The 18,447-nt window shown below is 47.6% G+C and overlaps 3 protein-coding genes across 4 annotated transcripts; 1 reads left to right on the plus strand and 2 right to left on the minus strand.

Moving 5' to 3' along the window:
* Nucleotides 1-252: 252 nt before the first annotated feature.
* LOC6896899 (KAT8 regulatory NSL complex subunit 2-like) lies at nt 253-2,697 on the minus strand. Of its 2 annotated transcripts, XM_002137050.3 has the most exons (6): nt 2,132-2,692; nt 1,878-2,070; nt 1,653-1,816; nt 1,191-1,591; nt 595-1,018; nt 364-497 (listed from the first exon to the last, which is right to left on the minus strand). In XM_002137050.3, the coding sequence occupies exons 1-5, from the start codon at nt 2,646-2,648 to the stop codon at nt 608-610; spliced, it is 1,686 nt and encodes a 561-aa protein (XP_002137086.2). In that variant the 5' UTR covers nt 2,649-2,692; the 3' UTR covers nt 364-497; nt 595-607. The 2 variants fall into 2 exon arrangements, with proteins under 2 accessions (XP_015038808.2, XP_002137086.2); XM_015183322.2 differs by lacking the exon at nt 595-1,018 and having other exon boundaries at nt 253-497; nt 2,132-2,697.
* A 9,927-nt stretch (nt 2,698-12,624) lies between these two features.
* Nucleotides 12,625-13,595, minus strand: LOC4800750 (uncharacterized). Its single transcript, XM_001357930.4, has one exon. The coding sequence runs from the start codon at nt 13,305-13,307 to the stop codon at nt 12,723-12,725; it is 585 nt and encodes a 194-aa protein (XP_001357967.4). The 5' UTR covers nt 13,308-13,595; the 3' UTR covers nt 12,625-12,722.
* Nucleotides 13,596-14,996: 1,401 nt separating this feature from the next.
* On the plus strand, nt 14,997-15,702 carry LOC4800751 (uncharacterized). The gene is made up of 2 exons (XM_001357931.4): nt 14,997-15,106; nt 15,164-15,702. Exons 1-2 carry the CDS (start codon nt 15,097-15,099, stop codon nt 15,613-15,615), a joined length of 462 nt encoding a protein of 153 aa, XP_001357968.4. The 5' UTR covers nt 14,997-15,096; the 3' UTR covers nt 15,616-15,702.
* Nucleotides 15,703-18,447: the final 2,745 nt, after the last annotated feature.

Raw genomic sequence — 18,447 nt, forward strand, 5'->3', positions numbered from 1 at the left:
GTAACAAGATTAGGCAAAGTATTTGTATTTTATAGAATACAAAAAGCTCTGCTGAGCCAACAGAGAATAGAGACTAAAATATAATTGGAAAAATATACCGTGACTAAAGGGTATTGAAAATGTTTGCCATTCCACAAGATACTTGTGTCATTAGAAAACTTTGAGGTCAATCATTTTCAAGTATCCCAAAGTATTCTTCCGAAATATTATAGAAACAGGCTTACATCTAAAAGAAGTACCGCCTTCAGTGGCTTAAATGTTAACATACATTTTATATATTCCATTTCAAGGGCTTAGAAGTACATATATGTGTCGATCTGTAGTATTTGGTGTGAACAAAGTCTTGAATGTTGTCTTTTTATGTTTTTTGTTCGCACAGATTTACAAAATGTCATATGCCTTGAAGATCCTTTTTTGATTGTCTGTACATGTGGGGCAAGATCCTTTAGAAGTTGATCGGCAGACTGTTTCTGTATAAGGCCGGCGTCTTTAGATTTCTGTGAAAGACATATACATATTATAATTATTGTTAATAAGAGAAAACTATGAACAAAATATAGCATTCTATAGATGATTGTGATTAGAAGTAATTACATGAATGGTTACTTTATAAGTCGTTCATTGTGGACTCAAACCAAGGGGCACTTTCGATGCCCTCGAGCATTTTCATAATGTCACTGAGATTGTTGTTGGCTTCACCAACAGTTGATAGAATTACGGACTGGTCTAGATCCTGTTCAATTGCGATATTGCCTTGATCAGTAGCTTCTGTATCTTGACTGTCATTTTCACGACCTACGGTTACTTCATTACCCACATCAAGAAACTCATTGGCTATAAAGTTTGAAAGTCCTGATAGCGTATCGACATCATAGTCAAATGCAGCAGACGAGGTATCCGTGATATTTTGACCCGCTGGGGTCGGTTCAGTCCACGTCTGATTAAGTACAAAACGATCGACAGTGGAACGTGGGGCAAAAATACTTTCTGCTGGTGCATTAATCGGTGGCTCATAGAACTGAGGGATAATAGGTGGGTAATTTATTCAGGTTCAATCACAGCAGTACATGCAAACACTAATAATTGTCTACAAAGTCTATAGACTCAAGCTAAGGCGTATGAATAAAATAGCACTGGTTTTAAGTTGTTTTTGTTGTGTGGTTTAAAATTTGATGACATATTCGGCTCACCTTTTGCTTATACTGCTTCCTAGGCGGCTCCAGGGTCCTATGTAGCTCACATGTCTCGTTCCCCAGGTCCCAGACAGGATCCTGGCAGACATTGCCGTTGCGTTCCTCACCGCAATCGCGGAATATCATCTGGCGTCTATCCGATAGAATATGCCTGCGGCAGTGCTTGGTGGACTGTATCGCTGGCAGTCCACACTGATGGCCGTACAAATTGAAAATGCACTTTGAGACGTAGAAAGTCTTGCGCACGTAGTCGTGCTTGGACTGGTCGCGTTTCTCTCTGTATCTCTTGTAGAAATACGCCTCCTTGCCCTGTCGGCGATGATAGCTGTTTAGAGCCCTCAGCTTTTGGTAGAGCTTCAGCTCGTGCGGTGATTTCTTAGCCTGATCCAAAATGCTGCCTGCAAATATAAATACAACTGTGAGTTCTCGTGGCAGACGCGTGAAGTGTTTGAACTGCACAGTAGGTTTCCTGTTCTTTGCGTAAGTCAATTAAGTACTGGCGCCGTCGCTTCCTCATGTGGCGTGCCAAAAACTTGAGCTCCTCGCCGTAAAGAGTCTGAAGTTTCTCCACTTTTCTTAGAGTGTTCTTCACGGCCTCGGGACGAGTGTAGACGCCGCCGTGTCTGCAGACAAAGAATAAGGTTTAAGGGACATCACAACGATTGGGCTGAGTAGCGATCTTACTTTAGAGGATCATCGTAGTCGGAGTCGATGCTTTCATAATCAGACTCATCAAATTCGACATCTGGTAGGGTGTTCCTGGCACAAGGCGGGTCCTCATCATCGCTCGAAATATCGGATGCATATTCCAAAATGCGCTTGCGCGAAACCACCGCTCCTGCCACATTCTCCACACTGTTGCGATATTCTTGGGGCACTGTAAGGAACATTAAAACTAGGTTTAGAACACGGAATGGCTTGAATATAATTGTACGTACGAAAAGGCGTCACTTGCGGTGACACAACATCAATCACATCATCGTCTTCATCTTTATTGTCCACGGGCTTCGGAGCCTCGGGCTCGTTCACATTCAAGTGATGAGCAAGACTATTGAGCAACGTCTCATTGGTCTCTACGCCAGACCGAAAACAGCCCAAGGTCATCCGAGCCTTGCGCATCTGAAGCTGACGGTTGTGCTCAAAGCAAAGTGGCGTCAGTATCTCCTTCTTCCTGGCATCATACTTGGGCACCGCGTTTATGCACTGCCGTCTGTTCAAGTACTCGAACGCGCACCGACGGAAGGGAGCAAGTGGATCCCAAAGAATGTGGCGAATGCAAAACTTGTACCCTTCAATGCGCACCAAGCTGCACTTGTATGTCGGGTTGGCGCAGTACCTGGCTTTGGTCAACTCCTTGTGGATCTGGTCGCGCAGCTGCTCCTCCTTTTCCGGGCTGCATTTGCCATTGAATCGCGAATCGCGTTTGGGCATTTTACTTAGAGATAAGTCAGACATTTTTTTTTCGTTACCGGCTTTTCACTGAAAAAACTAAATATACTTCGAAGAAAAAATTGACACTTGCCAGAGATGAACTTACAACGATATAAAATGTATCGATGTATCGATATAAGTATTTCGAATTGGAACATATGTTGCGATTTGGGACAATGGAATATGAACGCTGAAGCAATGAAGCAGAATAAGCTTTTACATTGGCAGACGATATTTGAGAGAATTATGAAAATCAACCACACTATGAAAAACGGCAGGAATTTGGACAACACAATTTGTAAAAAAATTTATCGATATAAGTATTATTATTTTTTTTTTTTTTTTAGGGTTTAAGTTGCTATCCGTGATATAAATATTATTAAAAATGTAATTACAAATTTGCTTCGAGTTGGAACAGTGGAATATGAAATTGATTCTTATCGAGAGAATCTTTGCAAATATTTATATTGCATAGATTTTAGGCATTCACGCTTCTGAAGTAACGATTTCCGCCAAAAGGAATAAGTTTTACACACATCACGAGATCCCAGCGATCCTTCACCCTCTGAAAAATGCTATCTACACCATCAAAGTTTACTTTTTCCACTGAATCCTCCAGCTGGTCCGCTGATCTCCCTATTGAGCAGAGCACTTCGCTTGGCTTGGCTAAGAGGCAGCAACAACAATAGGGTGTTGGGAACTTCTTGGCCAAACATCAAATTCACAGCCGATTTTTGTCATTAGAGCAACAGAAAACTTTGAAAGGAAGCTCTTCAGGCTAACAGCCCCGCCTCCCTCAATCCTCAGAGACCCCCGACATCGCCAGAGGCACAGCAACTGTCACTTGGGCCGTGGCGCGTTTTTAATGGTCAAAAGTTTTATGTTTATTGTTTATGCGTTGAAGCAAAAATTTTCATGAACTTTTCATTGTTCCGGTTTGCTGGAGGAAAACTTTTAGCATACAATGCACTTTAATTTCGCTGCCCCTCCAGCAGCAACACAAGCAGCAGCAGTCCCTGTTGCCTGTTCCCTGTTCCCTGTTACCAGTTCCTGCCAAAGAAATGCTTTGGAAACAATGCGATGGCAAATGTTGCAGCAAAAGTTTATGCGCCAGAAACTTGGCCAAATGACAGTGATTGGGGGCAGGGTAAGAGGAGGGGGGCGTGGGCATGAATGGGTGCGGGTCGAATGGCGGGCGACAACCTTCAATGCCATTGACTGTCCGTCCGGGCGTTTCATTTGCGCGTAATATGCGCACAGGCCAACTTTGTTTTATTGGCTGGCAAATGCAAATAAAAGTTGGCATTCCACGGTATGCCCTGCTGCTGCCACACAGTCTCGCCAGCCACCAAATGTGGCATGCCCAATGCCCCGACTGTATTTGAGAGGTTCTCGAGTCCAGTCCAGTTCAGTTAATTTTTTCCATTCAAAGGCGAAACAATGAAAGTGCCTGAACATTTTTTGCCCCGTAGTCATCTTGTTAACATTTATTCTCTCTGCCTCTCAGTCTCCCTGGGCACTCGCTAGGCGGACTTACAATGTAAAAGTTACTTCCACTTGTTCCCTTCTTGGCTTTTTTTAGCCACGACCAAAGTTTGGCCACTTAAAGCAGTTTGTCAGTCAGTTCTGGGGAAGCGTTAACTTCCACAGATTCTGTGGAGCGGAGCTTGCATTTCGGGTGGCATAAATTTTCGGTTTACTTTCAATTTTCGCAATCATCACATTATGCAATGGAGTCGTTTGTGCTCGCTCGCAACAAACTTTCTTCCAAAGATGCAAAACATTCTGCAGCCGTCGCCAAGTCGGAGCCAACTCTCCAGCACGGACACCAGGCATACGTTCCGCCTCTAAGCAGATTTTGGCAGCAGCTTCTCCCCGTTGATGACACAATAAATTGCTGAAAATGTCCAACAGGACACAAACAAAGAAAAACGCCAGGAAAATCCCATTCATATGCAGAATGAAAGCATTTTTCCCAATGCTGAAATAGTTTGTTTGCCGGTGCAGGGCTCTCCCGGGGGCAGGCAAGTGTACAGCCCCAAAGAGCAGCAGTTGTTGCCCCGTGCCAGTCACAGTTGTTGCACAAATGCCGCTCGCAGGCAGGCCGAAATATTGTAATATGTGTACAAAATGGTTTAGCTGCAGCCGAAAAACAAATCGAATTTCTCTATCTATTGGCGGAAGGATCTATGACAGGCTAAAGCCACAAAAAAAGTGTCTACATTCTCGAGTCGGAAAATGATGCTGCTTGCAACGTGGACACATGGGACCTGCTGGCGGAGGCGGTGGGGCAGGGAGTGTAAAATTGTGACACAAAGTTATGACAATGATGAAATGGGAACGATGCCGTCGCCGTCGTCGTCGTCGTCGTTGTCGTTCTCGGTGATGATGATGAGCCGCAGCAGCAGCCGCAGCACCAGCCGCCCAGGCTGGAGCATCAGTGGAAGTTGGAGCATGAGCTGTGGCAGAAGGAGTGGCATCAGCAGTGAAGGAGCCAGCAGCAGAGTGCTGCCATGGACAACGATGCCGGCTGTCGGCTGCCAGCTGCCACCACCGGTGGCACGGGAGAATAAGACATTTCTCTGTCTCCCCCACTGCCTTTGTCGAGCTTTACTTTTTGTATGTACTTTCCCTGCCGCAGAAATACAATTTCATTTGATGTCTATGTGTGCGATGAAATTTTCGCACATTTGCATAAAAAATATGTGGAAGACGAGTATGTGGCCAAGAGCCAGGCAGGAGAGTGCAGTTAAATTACAGGAGCCCCCAGCTGGAGGCCAAGGGACCGAATCTCATATGACGAAGTGGAATCCCCTACACCAAGGACTCCCATATAATGTGTAAGTGGAGCAGCCATTCACTTGTAAGATTCATTCTGAAACCATATCAAGTGCAATCGGGGAAAGTTCATCAGAATCCTTACCAGTTCCCTTCAATTTCGAACTCGGATTACTGAGACATTTCCAGGGCATTGCCAAGCATTCAGCGCTGACATTTACATACTTTCGCTAACTTGACTCGAAGTCAACTTGGAATTTGCATGCCAGAAGCCAGAACGGGACGATGCCAAGTCATTCCGTCACATGTGACATTGCATGCCACATTCCACAAAAAATGGATGGCAATGAAATAGGGGGGGGGGGGGGGGAGGAATGTGCCAAGCAGCAGAATTTTACGAGTAGCAAATACACTTAAAAAGTAATAAAATATTTTATTACGACACAGAAAACTGCACATAGAAAATATGCAAGCTCATTTCATTTCTTGTCGAGCAGAACTTTTGCAAAATTCCTTGAAAAGAAATGACTTTAAATTGAGCGCCAGCCAAGCCCGGCAGCAAATTAAATATTCATTAGTGAAGGGGATCAGGCGTGACATCCTCTGATGTCGGGGACTTTGATTAAGCATCTAATGCCGCTCTGTAATGCCCCCATAAGGACTTGAGCCACTAATCAATAATGCGCTGCTCTTCAAGCGGTTGGCGCCTCAGCCTCATCCTCATTCCCATGAAGCTAATTCCGCTGGAGCTGGAGCTCCTTTGCTCTGTTGTTTGCTCTATGCGTGTCATCGCAAGTGGCAGTCGTGCAGCAGCCAGGACTCACTCTTGACTGCTCCACCCGTTGCTATCCAGCACTCCAGAGCTGACGTTGACGCAGTTCATCAATCAAATCACTGGCTGTTAGTCAAGCAGTCATGTGATTTGATTGATTCGCGCTAAAAATCTCTGCTCAAACAAGCGACAGTCCCGCACAGAGAGACATAGAGACAGAGACACATGCATTAATAATGCGGCTGGAAATGAGGAGTTGAAAGCGCCACCGTCGCCGTCGCCATTGCTGACTGCATTTACGCGAACATCAAGCGCTGTTTATCCGGAGGGAGGCACATCAGAGTGGGAAAAACAGCAAAGTTGCAACCACAACAGCTGCCACTTGCATTGATTTCGAAAGGCGTGCCACGGCCTCCGGCCTGGCTGTGAAGGGTGCCAGGAGGAGTAGGAGGAGCCATGGAAATCGATAAGCCAGAGTGTGTGTGTGTGTCTCCTCTGCAAGTATGCCGGCGGCGGTGACAGCTACTTAGGCGGGGACCGGGCCTTCGTTCGGGACAAGGCATTCATTTGTCACTTGGTTGGGTATAAATTATTTACAGAAGACAATGTTTGCCTTGAGCCCCGGAGGCATCTCCGAGCAATTCCAGCAACTGCTCCCCGGTCGCCTGTTTAGGCATAAAAAATTGTAACGTCAATGAAATTGCCCAATTTTATGTTCAATCAATAAATACGGCCAGCGAAATGGCATATGTACGTGTTGGCTGCCTCAATTTATTTGGTATTCATGCAACATTAACATGGATTTTTATTAGTATCATGTTTTTGAAAAGGGTTCCTGCTACTGCCCCCAACTAATAAAACTCCCAGGCACTTGCCGCACGAAAATATTGCTGGGTGGCCGGGTGGCCGGGATTCCTGGATCGACATTCCCAGACCCAAAAGGCTTAGAGCTCGGGCAAACTGTATTATGCCTACGTATCGAATTCAAAACATATAAACCCAAGGCAAACGACAGGTGATGGAGGACGAGATGGAGAATGGCGAATGGAGAACCGAAAGGTGAGAGAGTCGATGTGGAAGGTTGCCCTTTGGCACTCGACTGTACGTGACCCTTGCCCTATGCTATTTGGTATTTGCCTTTTGCTCCTGCTGCTGCTGTCTAAGCTGTGCATGGCTGGGACTATGGCTATGGCTATGTCTGGTATGGATCAATACCTTCTTTGATTGACACTCTGAATTTAAAGCATTAAATTAGCCCGGATAGGCATGACAGCAGCTTTCATGAGAAGTGGCCAGATGTGGGCTAGTAAACCTTATCAAAATCCGTTACCTTGGCCACACTGAACTTACCCCAAAAGCATTTCATGGCAGACAGCCAACATCCGTCGTACATTAATTCATTAAATATTCCCGGCTATACAAAGCCAGGAGTCCATGTAAACGCTTGAAGATTCACCTCAAACTGGGGGAAGGGGCCCTGCCGACCCGTTTGTCAAGCTGCTAGCAGGAGCCAACAAGTGTCTGAACTTTCTCTTTGAGCTTTTGCTCCTTTCCAGCGGCCAGTAGCTTAGCAATCCTACGCGACCCTTGCCCAGCACAGAATGTCTCACGTTTCAGCCACTTTTCGACCATAATTACAGCCAAGAGCAATTTGAAAAACACTTGATGCTGGCAATTAAAAAGTTGAGCAACATTTTTCTTCACGGGCAGCTCCACGGCGGCTCTTAGCCGCTGCTTGGGGCTGCAAGTGTAATTAATTAGTTTTCAATTTCACTCGGCTAAATATGCATAATTTATGTGCCGGTGACTGTGACTGGGCGCCCACCCTGGGCGCCATTAGGTTGGTCGTAGAAAGCAGCCAACATCATGGTCATAATACAATTTACTAGCCATTACTTGGTCTCTCCTTTCGAGCAGCCATTCTTCCGTTCTTCCGTTGTTGCTGCCATCTTCTGGCCACTTCTTTTGGCGGGCGGCAATTTGTGTGCACCAATTACTTTGTTTGTTTGCCGTGCACCATGCGACAACTTGCGGAAAGGACGACAGACGCTGTGCTCCTGTTATCCTGCTACTGCCTTTCCCACTGTGCTCCTGCTGCACTTCACTTTGCTGCGTTTCCTCTATTTCCGTTACAAACATTTCCGCTTCGCATTGCTGCAAATTTATTGTTTCCTTGCGGTTTTCGTGTGCGTGTGTCCCTGTGTGTGTGGCTAGATGTCCTTTTCCTCTTGAAGCACTTCTGGAGGATACTCTTGTGCGCTCCTCCAACCTAATGGGGATGGCACCTTAAAAGGGATCGTTCCCTGGCTGTAGGACAGGCTCAATCAAACAGCAAAATGGCGGCAGAGCGGAAGTACTGTCACTACATCCGGCAACGACCCACGACCTGCCATACCCTTACGCACCCTCACCCACCATCCTCTGCTGTGCCCTTCCGGTCGGAAATACGCATTTAGTTGCATGTGAAATTGTTACATTTTTGTCAACAGGCAAATTTTGTTATTTATTTCCACGCGTTTCTTATTTCGCTGCCGTCTTCGCCGGGGACTTGGCGATGAAAAATTGAAATGTCGTTTCTAATAAATCATTTCGGCAAATTCAGAGCAACTTGTTTGTTTCGGCTGCCGTCGCCAACTGTTTGTGCTTATTTCCGTTTCCGGCCGGGCCCTTGCTCGACCCTGGCCCAGCTCCAAGCCCCCAGGCCGTGGCCACAATTTTTTGCGCCCCTCTGCGAGTACACGGCGGATGTTTCCAGCCCCGTCATTGCAGCTGACATAATTAATTACCCAAGCGCGCGAGCATTTCCCAGCGGCTGCGTGTGCCTCACCTGAGGCGCCACCACCAAGGGCCACCTTCGCAAAAGGAAAGCGGGTATGCTCGTGCTCGTGCTCGTCCTCGTCCACAGATTTCGCGCGCGCGGCAGAGCTGCTGACAGGAAGAGGGTCGACAGCAGCACCGAGCGGCACCGACTCGCCATAATTGGATCGCTTTAATTATATGAATTTATGCGGGGCAGTGGCAGTGGCAGTGGCAGTCCGTTATTGCGGTGACTGTGTTTGTAATCCACACGGCGAGACAAATCTTCCTGTCATGCCCTCAGCCTCGCCTCCGAAAGACACCGCCCGCATCGCTTTTGAAAGGTCCCTGAAGTGAAATTCAAGTGATTTGAAGAGCAGTATAAGTATAAGCTTCAATCGGATTGCATCCTCTTGGTTTTTGTATCCAATTAGCATACGTACATAAATAATGTCACAGAAAAGTGTTGCATAAACGTTTGCCTTGGAATCATTTGGAATGCAAGGCAAGCACACGGGTGACCCCAAATGGAATATTAAATGATTTGAGGAGCAAGCAAATGCAAAAGCAAAAGATTTTCCATCACTCACTCTCATTCATTTAAATTGATAATCTCTTCGGCAACTTTCACCTCAAACTGCTCTCAATTCCAAATGGCATTCATCTTTGATGCCAGACAGACGAAACTGATTGCAGATTTATCGCAAAATCGAAGCAGATATTTGGCCCGTGGTAACAACACTTTTCAATTAGGCAGCGCCCTGCGCTGAGAATGAGGTGCCAGGGCCATTATCGCAGTGCAATTCAATTAGACGCCGCCGCCGCAGCCGCTGGGAGGGCGGCCAAAGACCTTTGTATTTGTAAAGACGTAGTGCAGCAGTTGCCCTTGCCTTCGCCATTAGCGGGGGAGAGGAGAGGAGACAAAGTCTTGCCAGCACATTTGACAGCATGAAATTGAGTGAGTTGCAATAGGGCCCACACTGGCACACAATGGCCGCCCCTGCTGCTCCCGCTGCTGCATCCTCCGCCATCTCCAATCAAACTTTCCAATCGAAGGGGCAGATCTAGAGCAGGATTTGTGTGCCGGAATATATGTATGCGGAGACCATATGAGGCAGGGCGAAGGCGACCTGCCTTGGATGAGTTATCATTTCAGGCACATTGATTTATGCAGTCGCCGGGAAAGGCAACCTGCATGGCTGCTGAGATAAGAATTAATTGGCAAGTGCACTCTGCAAATAAATTGCATAGTCCGGGAACGGGTACGGGTCCGAGGAGTCCGTGTGCCTGATGCTTTGTGTGCCACGGTGGGGTGGGGCGGGGTGGGTGGTGTGGTGCAACAGCGGTGCAATGGCGGCGGTGCACTGTGCAAACACAGATGAAGCTGGCTCCCGGGTTTACTGCTGCTTTTAATGTAAATGTGACAAATGTTTTACGGCTGGCTGCGCCTGCATTGACTCTGGGCAAACACCTGTAAATGGATTGAAGCCACAGCACACTCAGCAGCAACAGGAGCGGAGCGGAGTCTGAGTGTGAGTGTCCTTCCAAAGAGAGTGGCAATTGGAACTCCTCTTGACAATGCACTTTATTCGATCTCGTTGACAGGAGCGAAGACACCGATCGAAAGTAAATAGCGTAAGTAGTATTAAATGTCAATAATGGGCCCTGGTAGTCCGCACCTGGAACTCACATATTAGCTGCCACAGCGCAACAGCCATGGACCCCCTGTGAGGCAGGTAGCTTGCATGCTACGCATGCCTTAACCGGCACTGGCCTTGGTGCCACATGCGCATCCATACCCACAGAGCGTCGGCAACCAGCTCGCTGCACTTCGTATTGCATTTTTGTCCACATTTGGGATTTGCATTGCCACATTAACCCTGCTGCCTCCACTGCTCTCAGTCCATCGTTCCATCATTGGGTCTGTGTGCGCTCTGCATTGCTCTGCTCTGCTCTGTTAAATTTAAAGCAAAGGGAGAACATAAATTGAAGGGCAACTGAACAGAATTTGTACGTATAGTCGATCAATATTATTGCGCCTGCGGTGAGGCAATCAACGAAATGAAGAGTCCCTCTACAATAGCCCCCAGACCAAAATAGAGGAGCGAGACGCGTCATGCGTCCCTTTGGGAGCCAGTGCCTGTGGTTTCTATGAACTCCATCGCTATATTGCCCCCTCCAAATCGGGTAGCTGCATAGCTGGATGTTAAAGATGACTTTAAGAGCTATTGCTTCCCAGCTGATTGTGATGTATTCAATTTTATACTCCATTCATTTATGCTTCTTCCCCTGACAATTGTTATTGAAGAATTTAATTTTCCAGGACATCTCTTGGCCCTGGACGAAGGATCTCCCCTAACATTATCTGCTTCGTTTCAGTTGCCAATTGTCTAATTAGTTTTCCGCTGATGAAAATCCTTGTCTGCGTCAGCATTACGCGAGTGCCGGCTTCTCCTGCGGGTCCTGGCTTTGGGGTCGAGTGTACGCAATAAATAAGAAGTCGCCTTCATTGATTTCTGCTGAGACCAGCAGCAGCAGCAGCAAGCAAACATTTAATTAAATTGAAGACCATCCTCTGGCCCACACCTTCTCCTCCTCTCGCCCAGACTAAACACTTTTATTCCAGTGGCAATTAAAATTACGTATACGTGATGTTGCCTGCCATTGCCCCCAGGGTCCATTGATTAATGGCCTCGCACAAATGGAAGGAAAAAAATATATATGCATGCAAATTGAAGATTTATTAAAGCCAGAGGCTGGCTCTTGCTCTGGCGATGGTGCGGGTCGTGGGTCCTAGGTCTTGGGGTCGTGCTCCCATCCCGGGCGCTAACAGTTGACAGTAATTTCCTGCATCTGGACGGGCTCAAAGCAGAATGCAATTTCCGATAAAGCGCACGGCTTTTTGTTCCGTTTTTTATGCACCATCCAGCTGCATGTGTCATCATCCTTATGCCGCATTCTGGTGTATACCTGAGCCGGGGCTATGTTTTATGACGGCAAGAACAAAGGCTTATAAGTGTAAGTGAGTGGAGGAGACAGCAGCTGCTGCTGGTGCTGCTACAGCTACAGTGGCCGTAAAAAGTATCCCCACATAAGGGAATGACAAAGTAAAAAAGCACATCAAAGCTGTCTACCGGGCACGGGTGCGGGGGGTGGCAGCGCTGACCGCCACGGCATCAGGCAGGACCCGGTAGACAGCAGCCGACAGGAAGGCAGGGGCAAGGCAAGAGGCAGGCAAACGGCAGCACAAGGAAGAGTAATAGCAAAGGATAATGCGTGGCTTTGGAGGGAGTCTGGGAACTAAAAGGATTTTCCCCACATGCCGCATCCAAGAAAATCATTTAATATGCTTAAATGAGCAGCGATTCCAATGAAAATTATCCTCTACAAATGGAATGTAATTTGCATTTAGCTAATCCCATAAATAGCCACCGATGAGAGTTAATGAACCGCTTTTAAAGTCACTCTTTAAGGTTGTTTGTGCAAAATGTTTATGAAAACAGATTCAAAAATATCTTTCGCTCTGTTATCGACGAAGACGAGCCATGGCTTGTTAAATATAGAAACTTTACTTTATTTATAGATAAAACTAGCAGATGACATGACCTTTTATCAGTGAGTCCATGAGATGTGCCCAATAAATTAAGATTCGAGTCGAGTGTGCACAGTGGCGGCAACAACTGTTGCCAGGATAAGGATGATTATTGCCAACGGCTATTCATACATATTTCGTGGAGGCTGGTCGCAGCTGCTCAGTAGTAATCCTCGCACTGCATCTGGCGTCGCCACACGGACCAATCCGCACAGCCCACAGCATCCGAGGTGGCCACGAAGCCTTTGCCGGGGGCGCAGTTCAGGAGCAGCGGTGTGGCCGCCGCGGCGGGGCACATGTAGAATTGATTGGGATCCGGAGCAGGCCAGGGTTGTGTAAAGTGCTCGCTATCGCTGTCACAGCCAGCCGTCGCCGTTGCCGTTGCCGTCGCCGTCGCGAGTGGGACAGCAGCATCCGCGGCCGTGGCCATCTGACAGGCCGGCCAGTGGTCGTAGGGCAAACAACCCAAAAAGCCGAGACCATTGAAAAATCCACGTCCCTGCGGGCACTGGAGCTGCAGCGGCTGCTGTCCGTCCGCGGAGCAAACGTAGAATAAGTTGGGATTCGGATCTCCCCACATGTCGGTGGCATGTTTGCATGTTGCATTCATGGTGTGCGTGTCAGGGTCGGAAGTGTCTCGTGCCGCCCCCAGCGGTGGCAGTAGCACGAGTAGTACCACCATCAGGAGCAGCGTATTCCATTTATTTTTCATAAATAATTTCATCACGAACGGCATGCAGAACATTTATTATCACACAAAGTTCTCCTCTATCTCTCGTCGCACTCTCGTCTCTCTCCGGGTCGTAGTTTCCTTATTGCAAATTGCTATTATTTGCTGATGTGGATGCTCCTGGTGTTGTTCTTCCTTTGCCGGGCTTTCATCATTTGCCCATAAGCCGTTCGTTAATAAATTGATATGCTCTCCTCTACGGCTGCTGTACTCGTATGTATTTCGTAGCACTACGGCTCTGGTTCTGGTGCGAACGCACAGAAAAACTCGACTCGACTGATTGATGGCGTCGCCATTGTCTTTGGTTTTTATACTCATTGTGGTACTCATGCCCATTGCATGACTTTACTGATGTTGCCCATGCAACGCTATCATTGCTATTTTTACAGTCATTTTTCATGGGTTCTCTCGTCTTCAGTCTCTCGGTCTGGGCCTTTCTATTTTGGCCCGATGTGACGTCGTCGCTCTCCCACTTTTCAGTTCTCTCAGTGGACAACTTTATGATTAGATAAGCAACAGAGTTTAAAGTTTTCTACTGCTCCAATCGAACGATGGGATTGATAAGTTTCGAATGGTATCACCACACTTGGGTATGGGCTGTAACTCTCGCTGTGACTACAGTCAGTTTCATAACTGATGCCTATCTGGCTCACTGTCATCGTTCGATGGCTCTTCCTCAGAACGGGGGAAGTTAGACAATGATTCACTGTCAAGGAAAACCACAACCACTATACATTTTTAGACTACTGGATGATACTTACTAGCAGCTATATACCAGCAACACCCACACACATCTGTCTGGTCTTATCAAAGCGATAGCACGGACATTAATTGCCTTTCAAATGAGGGTAAATTTGGAAATTATTACTGCAGAAATCAGACGAAAATTTAATTACGAACCTAACCATAACCGAACCGTGCTAGGACAAGCCAACCCTGATAATGAAATGGAATGGATTTTGTTTACGGCTGCAGAGGCAGCTGCTGTCAAAACTTCTAATTGATTTGGCTTAAAGTGTGGGGAAGACCCTGGGAGCGGCAAGAAGCCACTTTGCGGCCTGGTCGCAGGCCTCAATAACCTGGAAAAGTTCGCCAGCAGCTGGCTGACACTTTTGTTGTTAAGTCACGTTGTCAATTGGAACTTCTTTTCCCGTTTCGTACCGTTTCGTTTCCCGAAGAAAGACAGAGAGTGCCCCCTGTCCTGACACTTTTTGCGGAAGTCTATTTACGGCACCGCCAAGTTTAAATAGGGAAACTTCGTGGAGTACGGAAAAAGTTGACAATATAATCGACATAAATTCCAATAGGCTTGCCATCGATGCATGCTCTCAGAGAGAATTCAATTAAAAGTTTCTGGGCAATAGACAGCCGCAGATGGGGCCCAAGAAGCCCAAATACGAGCGTCTGACGCCTTTAAGGCATCCGGGTGCGGATCTGATTCTTGGAAAATGCTCATCAATTTGTACAGGCCTTGGCCACTTGAGAGACGTGATATCTGTTGAAAACAGTCGAAAATTAAGTCAAGAATTCGCTATTATCTGCATAGCAGAAGGAGAAGATAAGCGCACACCACTGCGTATGAGGAACTTTTGTAGCCGAAAATCGCCCTCGAAGACGTTCGCTCATCACTGAAACAAAATGCTATTGACAATGATATGGTGCCTAGTTGGGAGTCGCGATAAGTCGCACTGATTGGATAGAATGTTATAAAAGCCCAGCCACTCGCCTTCACATAGTTTAGTCTGTTTCAGATTTTCAAATTGAACACAAACTTGGGATAACCTACCTTCAGAAAGGATTCACTATGCAAAAAAGTATGTTGGTACTCATTTCGAATTATTCATATTTACAAAATTAAATATCCTTTGCAGCTCTTTTGATATTCCTTGGGCTCTTGGGTGTGTGCTGGAGCGCCAGCCTTGTGGGAACCACTGGCGATCAAGAGGCGTGCCTGTACGAGGACGAAATCTGGGGTGGCGAGGATATACGCAAATTCTACTTCTGCATCAATGGTGAAGTCTACGAGGATACGTGCGATACAGACTATTATTTTGTGAGAAATGCCACCTACTCGGGCTGCCTGCCATCTGCTCTGATGAACCCGCAGTGCGTCAACCTGGACGCTGTTGAACCCGACTGCGAGGGCCTCAGCGCCGAGCAGCCACAGCCCACCGATTTGCTGAACCAATACTACCTCTGCACCGACGATGGCGTCAAGCAGCTATCCTGCGGGGAGGACAAGGCCTTTATCAACCAGGACGGATACCTGGGCTGCTTCCCCTGGACGCAGTGGCGCACTCTGCGCAATTGCAGCGAAGGCTAGTGGTCCGGACGGAGACCATCTCTATCTATTAATTTGGGGTTCTTCCTTGTCCACTTATCGCGATTAAAAGTGTCCGAACTGAAGGTTTATTAAGTTTAAATTGATTGCAAACTAATCGATATATGAGCGACGTCCGAGTGGCCGCCCCGATATGATAAGCGCGACATGGATGGATCGTTTGCGACTCTGACACTTATTGAAAATAACGCACGCATGAAAGTTCCGGGGGCAAAAATCGATGTGCCATAAATCTTGGCGTTTTCCCGCAGGCAGCCATGCGGACAAAAACCGAAAATTACATGGCAACAAGAAAATTTCAAAGAAAATTGCAATCGCAATCATTGCAGCAGTGTGTCTTAGGGGGAGTGCTAGTGCTTCTGGGCTATGTGCTGTGTGCTGTGTGCTGTCGCAACACCGCAAAACAATTGTCGCCGCAAACTTTTGCGCAAAACAAACAACAAGTAAGGGACAAATTACAGGGCCAGGGACCAAGTGCCGGGCAGGCAGGACAACAGCCATGGCACTGCCACTGCTACTGCCACTGGCACTGGTTTGCTGAACATGTGTTTCGTCTGCCACCGAATGGAGTCCTGGAGCTGGAGTCCTGGGCTCCGGTCTCCGGTCTCGTCTCGGGCTGCCTCATGTGCGTGTGTGTCAACGACATGTGCCGGTATCAAGTTCTGGGGCCGGGCTAAAAATGAGTTTAAAGTTCGATGCTGAACCGCATTAATCTTGCAGTTGCAGCAACATGAAACCAGAAGTTGCCATTGGAGTGGACAATGATTGCATCAGCAAAGAGGAGTGGCAGTGCTCCACTGTGTGCCCTGTGCCTCGGGGGAGCTAAAATTGGATGTGGATGAACCATGGTCTGCAGTGATCACTCTTGGTTAGTCTCTTGCAGATCTCTCTCTGTCTCTGGCTATGTGACTCCTCCTTTTGATCATTCAAGGCAGCCAGACCCGGCTCCGGGCCTAGGTAATGAATGTCTGAGTGGGGACCAAGTGTCAGTGACACGACACGGTCCCACCAGGAGCGGAGCCTCCACCTCCTCTACTGTTCCTCTGCAGGGTAGGCGAATGGGAGGCCACGGCCACCCCAAATGAGTTAGTCAGGAAATTGCATTATTTGTCTTTGGCCATTGCGGGCAAAAACCCGTACAATGCTGGCGGCGACCCCTACACACGTAGGGGTCTATGTGTGTGGACAATGCTGTGTCGCCTCCCATGAGGCACTAACTAGTGTGGCTGCCCCTCTCTACTGTGACTGAGACTGGGGCTGCTCGTTTTGCTGCCTCGGCAGCCACTTTAAAATGGCGTGGCTATCTCCGGTCGACCCTTCGTCCCCCCTCTGTCACACATGCGAATTTTCAAACGCTCTGAAGTCACAGCAATCTTTCTGCTCCATTTCCGCCCACTCCTGCAGCTGTTGCTGTTGCTGCTCCCACTGCCACTACCACTGCCACTACCAGCGGCACTGCTCCTGTTTCCTGTACCCCTTGTTGTTGCATTTTAATTGCATGGCTGCCTGGGCCGTTCGGACCATTAATCCTGCACAAGTTTTGTGCAAAAATTGCGAAAAGGGATTTTTAAAGTCACAACTGTCGTATGTTATCAGCACACCCGGGGAGAGTGCCACAGAATGAGGCTGGAGACCACATAGAGCGGCAGAGGAGCGGGAGAGTGTCACAGAATGAGGCAGGAAATCGGCACACAAAGAGTCAAAGAGTACCCCGGAATGGGGCAGAGTAAGAGTTGGAAGGAAAGAGTGCTTGAGTCGAACTTGGGCCTGTAGCTAAGAGCCGGACTGACGGCGCAGCGGTGCTTGGATTTAATTGAGTTTACAATTGTTTTGTGGCCTGGTCTGCCTCTGCTCTCAACCACTCGACTGCACTCCATCCCGATCCTTCCTGCAACTTTGACCAGCTAGGAGCTGTGCTCCCGCTCCACAACTTCAGCGTTGACCCATTGCCTGGGGCTGACGGCGAATGTTACTTTAATTAAGTTTTGTGTGCCTGCTGCATAAATAAACTTGCCATAAACATGGCTGCGGCGCAAACATGTCTGCGACAACATGGCGCATACGCAATGCGCTCAAAAGCATGCCACAGTTTTTTCCGCTGTTTCCCTTTCTTTACTTTACTGCTCGCTGGCTATTGTTGTAGCGCTTTGGTGCAAGGGATTTCCCCCGCACCATTCTCTAGTGGCCATAATTGGCATTTTTAGCCCCTGTCCCTGCCCCATCGAGTGGTGACAGTGCACCCGTGCACCCTTGCACCCTGACACCCCTTCGCCTGCCCCTGCCTTTTCCTGCTGCGGCTTCCGTTGAATGATTTTTCTGTGCGCGCATTTTCGCGCTTGAATTGTTTGGGACTCAGCGGAAAAGGGCCCGTCGGATGGGGGGCACAAAGTTGGCTTAAACTTTTCCACTTGAATGGCAACGGAAGGTTTTATACGCCTCAGTTCCAGTTGCACTTCTCAGGAGCAGGCCAGGACCAGCACCAGTTCCGTTTATACACGGCGAAAAAATTATATAATTCGCATCATACAAATCTATAAGCCATTTCGTTTTCAAATCAAAAAAATGATCAGTTTTTTACTATTTACTGAATATTTGGAATTATTTCTATTTGAAATGTTACCTATGTTTTTTGTGAGTGCAGCTTCCATTGCGAGTTGTGCCACATTGTGCTACAGCGGCAGCGGCGCATGAAAGTATGCGGAATAAAATTTGTGCTCTGCAACAAATAAATATTTGACCCCCAGAACCCTCGAACACCCGAACCTCAGAACCCAGAGCCCAGACCCAGCAAAGCATTCCATTCCTCTCGCAGCT

Source organism: Drosophila pseudoobscura, chromosome 2 (assembly GCF_009870125.1).
Source record: "Drosophila pseudoobscura strain MV-25-SWS-2005 chromosome 2, UCI_Dpse_MV25, whole genome shotgun sequence".
Classification (NCBI taxonomy): domain Eukaryota; kingdom Metazoa; phylum Arthropoda; class Insecta; order Diptera; family Drosophilidae; genus Drosophila; species Drosophila pseudoobscura.

Bases quoted from the DNA above. Each gene is read 5' to 3' on its own strand.
- LOC6896899 (XM_002137050.3), bottom strand. From the start codon at position 2,648: ATGTCTGACTTATCTCTAAGTAAAATGCCCAAACGCGATTCGCGATTC. The intron at 1,817-1,877 runs GTAAGATCGCTA...CTTTGTCTGCAG, and splicing joins GACTACGATGATCCTCTAAA to ACACGGCGGCGTCTACACTC. The intron at 1,019-1,190 runs GTGAGCCGAATA...ATTATCCCTCAG, and splicing joins GGAAGCAGTATAAGCAAAAG to TTCTATGAGCCACCGATTAA.
- LOC4800750 (XM_001357930.4), bottom strand. From the start codon at position 13,307: ATGTTCTGCATGCCGTTCGTGATGAAATTATTTATGAAAAATAAATGG.